The sequence below is a fragment of the Halyomorpha halys genome, unplaced genomic scaffold (genome assembly GCF_000696795.3).
Source record: "Halyomorpha halys isolate HHAL.00 unplaced genomic scaffold, Hhal_1.1 Scaffold28.1, whole genome shotgun sequence".
NCBI lineage: Eukaryota > Metazoa > Arthropoda > Insecta > Hemiptera > Pentatomidae > Halyomorpha > Halyomorpha halys.
In genome coordinates, this window is record NW_027110130.1 from 1212870 (window position 1) to 1218388 (window position 5519).

Here is a 5519-nt window from a genome sequence, read left to right on the forward strand (position 1 = left end):
CTCATCAATGTCCTTATTGTGACTATAAAACTGTAACAAGTGGTGTTCTAAAATCACATATAATGTCCCATCATACAGGGGAGAAGCCTCATCAATGTTCTCATTGTGACTATAAAACAGTCAGAAGTAATCAATTAAAATCACATATAATGGCTCATCATACAGATGAGAAGCCTCACCAATGTCCTTATTGTAACCATAAAACTGTAAAAGGTGGCAATTTAAAATTACATATAATGGCTTATCATACAAGAGAGAAGCCTCATCAATGCCCTCATTGTAACTATAAAAGTGTAAGAGGTGCCCAATTAAAATCACATATAATGGCTCATCATACAGATGAGAAGTCTCATCAATGTCCCCATTGTGGCCATAAAACTATAACAGATGATGATTTGAAATTACATATTATGACCTATCATACATGGGAGAAACCTCATCAATGCCCTTATTGTGACTACAAAACCATAGAAAGTTTGAATTTGAAATTACATATAATGGCCCATCATACTGCCGAAAAAACTCTTCAATGTTCCCACTGTGATTATAAAACTGCCGATAAAAGGTCTTTAAAATTTCATATAATAGCTCAGCATACAGATGAGAAGGCTAAAAAATGTCCTCATTGTGACTATAAAGCAGCTTATTTAAGTTCCTTAAAAAGACATATAATGGCTTTCCACACAGGTGAGAAGGCTCATCAATGTCCTCATTGTGACCATAAAACTGTAACAAGTGGCCAATTAAAATCACATATAATGTCCCAACACAGAAGCGAGAAGCCTTACCAGTGCCCTAGTTGTGACTATAAAACCAAACATGGTAGTTACCTAAAAACACATATAATGGCTCGTCATACATGTGAGAAATCTCATCAATGTCCTCATTGTGACCACAAAACTGTAGCAAGTGGTGCTTTAAAATTGCATATAATGTCCTGTCATAAAGGTGAAAAGCCCCATCAATGTCCTCATTGTGACTATAAGTGTGTAAGAAGTACCCATTTAAAATCACATATAATAGCTCGTCATACAGATGAAAAACCTTTTCAGTGTCCTCATTGTGATCATAAAACTGTAAAAGGTAGCAATTTAAAATTACATATAATGGCCTATCATACTAGAGAGAAGCCTCATCAATGCCCTCATTGTAACCATAAAACTGTAACAAGAGGTGCTTTAAAATCACATATAATGTCCTGTCATACAGGAGAGAAGCCCCATAAATGTCCTCATTGTGACTATAAGAGTGTAAGATATACCCAATTAAAATCACATATAATAGCTCGTCATACAGAAGAGAAACCTCATCAGTGTCCTCATTGTGATCATAAAACTGTGAATGGTGGCAATTTAAAATTACATATAATGTCCCATCATACAAGGGAAAAGCCTCATCAATGCCCTCATTGTGACTATAAAAGTATAAGACCTTATCAATTAAAATCACATTTAATATCCCGTCATAAAGGCGAAAAGCCTCATCAATGTGCTCATTGTGACTATAAAAGTGTAAAAAGTGATCTTTTAAAAGTACATATTATGGCTCATCATATAGACCACCAAGTCTCACCAGTGCCCTCATTGAGACTATAAAGCCACAGAAAATGGTAACTTAAAATCAAATATAGCTCATCATAAAGATGGTATCACACACCGCTGCCGCAAGGCAGCCCATCGTTACAACAACACAATTACAAACAATTATGTGTTGTACAAAGTTCAACAGCCTTTATGAAGGGCAATCAAGAAGAAAAACCTAACATACCAGTTTGAGAAAGGTTGTTATGGCGTGCTTGGTAGAGGGCCCAGGTTTATTATAAATTTTGGCAGTAGTTCATCCGGACCCGCGCTTTTTCCTTTCTTTGGGTAATGGAACATCAAATCTATATCACTCCACAGAAATCCATTATTGAGCAGATCTTAGTTCCCTTCATAAGAACACATTGGGATCCCAGTTGTTTTTGGTTCCTTATATTTTGTCTTTTGAATAAAGTTGCTTGCTGCTGCTTAGTACTTGCATGAGAAACGTTTAGTATCTGAGTCAGAAGTTAAACAAGTGTCAGCTTTCTTCATTGGAGTTTTCCAGGGGGGAGGATCATTGTTTAGTCGAGAGACAAAAGTATGTGCTGTAATACCGTCCTTGTGAAAATCTATTGCGAAAGAAAACTTCTAAAGGCAGCATTTTTGGCCATAATTATCTCCTTTAGCAGGCCGACTTTCTGCTGAAGAATGAATCAGTCAGCAGGGTTTTGGGATGTACAGAATATTTCTGCAGCTCTATTTCATTCGATTTTCATGACTTCTAGATCCTGATTCTAAAAAGGCTGGTAGTTCTTGACCTGACCTTGGGGAACGCATTGATATGCGCTTTTATTATGGTCTCAGAGATGTTCTTCAGGAATTTCTCTAGCTCATTGATCACCAATTATTCTTTACGAGTTGGTCAGATGCAATAGCAAACTTAGTCTAATCAACCTTTTTTTTCTCTTATAACATATACGGGCCAAGAATTTCTTTAGTCACCAGGATACGGTGGCCAAAAACTCCAGTTGGAGGGTGGATAGAATGAGACATAATTGAGGCAATAGCTGAATGAACTAAGACTGTGTTTGGCTTGGATATTGCCTCAGTAAATGCAAAGAAAGTAGGTTTTCTATCTGAAGCAGCCATGTACTCTACCAGATTTTTGTCAATGAAATTCTAACAAGTTTTCCAACAGATCCCCTGTGGTTATTATCCCATCTGGTAGATGGAGTGTTCAAGTCACAAAGCAGCATGCAGTGAAGATCTCATGTGTCCTTGAGCCAGGTGAGAGAAGGGTTGAACCCAAAAAAAGACCCTGAAAGGTCGACTGTTTACCTCACTTAGGTTGTTCTTTGCGCAAAGATTCATTAGAGTGTGTTACCAGGATAAAACCTCATATTTTTGCCTAACCTGAAATGGTTTACTGCATGGGTCAGAGGACAATCTTTAACATAATGATTGATGATGTGATTTCTGCAGTGTCCTTGGTTTTAGGAGTCAATGCATTATTCTATGCGGATGCCTTGGTCATCTGGGCATCAAATAGCTGCCCTTGAGTGTTGCACTGAGGCACCTTTCAAACTGGGGATTACAAAATGATAAGGAAATCAACACCTTAAAGGCTGAATTCCATCTTTTTACCTTATTGACTAAGAGACACCTTGTTTCACTATCACTTCATGGTAATATGTTGAGACGAACAAACTGTGCCATCTATCTTGGTATCAAGCTGGATACCCAATTAACAAGGAGAGCTCGTACTGATAATAACGCATCGAAGGAAACCAGGAGGTTGGACCTACTAGGTTGGATCTGCGATGGAGTACGGAGGTGAACTGTTAGTGATCACTTCTGATTCGACCATCAAAAATCTCGATGTAACTCAAAACCACAATAGTCATAGGTGGTGCTTGCAAGTCAGTGCTTATTACAGAAATGGAGCTTTGGACTGGAATTGAACTTCTAAAATAGTGACAAGAATTGGCTGCATTTGCCTTTAGTAGAACAAATCCGGTGGAGTAAAATCGAATTCTGGCTTTTTTGAGCTGTAAGTTTTTGAAAATACAAGATATTACTGAGTAACTTGAGATATCAAAATTAAAAATGAGTTGTAGAATTGGTTCAAATATGGTTTCAAAGCAACAGATTGACAGATTTAATTTCATTGACAGATTCATGTTAATTAATCTGGGTCTAATGCAATGAGGAGATAGTTCCATTTTTTAGTTTGACTGAATTCCCAGCAACAAAAAATGCTGATTTTTCTGATTATATTAGAAGGAAGTCGATCTGACCTTTAGTTCCGACGAACCACAGAATCCTGGTAGCATCTCCACTTGGCTTAATAGTGCAAGAAGGATGTAACCCCTCAACCAGAAAAACACTGGAGCAGCTGAGATGTCCTTCTACAACAATCTTCTATATTCAACCATCAGAATCTTAATCAATTGCAAAAACTCTGTGGACCGATTTGATTGATACTGAGCTGCTGGGTACTAAATTTTCCTTTACAAATGCATTTTATTGTATATAATATTTACAAAAAAATATTGTATACAATGTTTTTATTATTAATTAAAGTATTTAGTTCTGTTTATATTTATTCTGTTCCTTACCAGTGATGCATTTGAGAGAGAGCGTTTCCTCCACATGTGCTCTTTCTTCCCTTTCATATTTTGTTATCATTTAATTAACATATTTGTAAATATGGTATTTTTTAAAACTTATTTATTTAATACCAGATCGGCCAAGGCCCTGTTTCATAATGAAAGCTGATAGTATTAGTTCATAGTACAAGTTTAGAAACTAGTGTGGTAATAATACTAATACTTATTTTTTTCATGATAGGGATGACTATTAGTGATATTACTGGAGTTAAAATGTATTAAAGTACAAGTTACTATTGTACAAGTCTGTGTAATTGAATTAAGATAGATCTACAAGACTAATAGTATTAGTTTTTACTTTATTATGAAACAGGGCCCTGGTGGGCCTTGAATGATTGATATAACAGTTACATTTTTTTTTTTTTTTTTTTTTTAACAATTCTTTATGGGGGTATAGTTTATAGAGTACAAAAAACACCCCTAACTAGATACAATGTTATAAATAAAGAAAAAAGATTAAGATAAAAATAATTATTCTTGATAAGAGAGAAAAGTAAAGTTAATAACAAAAATAACGACATTCGTAGACCTAACAAAACAAACAATTGTCCTCTAATGGGGGGGGGGGAACAAGTTAATTTGAAAAAGGAAGAGAAAAAAAATAAAATAGAAGTTATGGTAATAATAGGATTTATAACAGGATGTCCTGCAGCAGCCTGGGCTTCAGTCTCTGGTTTGAGATTGAGTTTTCCAAGTTGTAGGTCACTGCTCCTTTAACTATCGGTAACTGGGAGTGGAACTCCATGGATCATTTTTTTGATCTGCAATTGGCTTTTTCTTACCAACCAAGGAGCATCCACTAAATGTGGTATGAATGAGTTCTTTGGTCTATATTACCATTGTATAAAAATATTTCAGAATATATTATTACACAATCAAGAAAAATGTTGTCCTTAAATTTTATGTTATTTTGAGTGAGTTGTATTATGGAGGTGGTTCTAATACTTAATAGAGGAAACTATTTTGAGAAATTGTAGAAAATAAAGTTATAATGAAAAACTTTCCAAGTGCCCTTTTGTATATTGAGTTGGGTTACAATTTCTTTGTTTCAGTTTGATACTGTAGTGATCAGATTAATATTGTCAACTGTGACTACTGATTTATTGTTGACTCTCAAATAATAGGAAATTGTCTGGTTCCAACATGCAACAAAAACTCATCCTCTAAAATTTAAAACAAAAATTCTGAATCTTGTGAGTTTGATTCTTAGCCCTAAGCACTAGGAGGCACAACTTAAATGCAAAATGTATTAATAAAATTTTGATTTGATATTTTTGTATCCATTGGACCCATGCCAAAGGTTCCATGACGAAACCATAGACAACAA

General features: G+C 35.3%; 2 protein-coding genes across 2 annotated transcripts in view; both read left to right on the forward strand.

The window, feature by feature from the left end:
* Positions 1-51, forward strand: part of LOC106683722 (uncharacterized) — a 9094-nt gene extending 9043 nt beyond the window's left edge. Inside the window, exon 7 of the mRNA XM_067048222.1 lies at positions 41-51. Within this exon, the coding sequence (XP_066904323.1) occupies positions 41-51 (11 nt within the window). The remainder of the gene's footprint in view (positions 1-40) is intronic.
* LOC136795970 (zinc finger protein 420-like) lies at positions 7-4122 on the forward strand. The gene has a single exon (XM_067048237.1). It carries the CDS (start codon positions 63-65, stop codon positions 1593-1595), a length of 1533 nt encoding a protein of 510 aa, XP_066904338.1. The 5' UTR covers positions 7-62; the 3' UTR covers positions 1596-4122.
* Positions 4123-5519: the final 1397 nt, after the last annotated feature.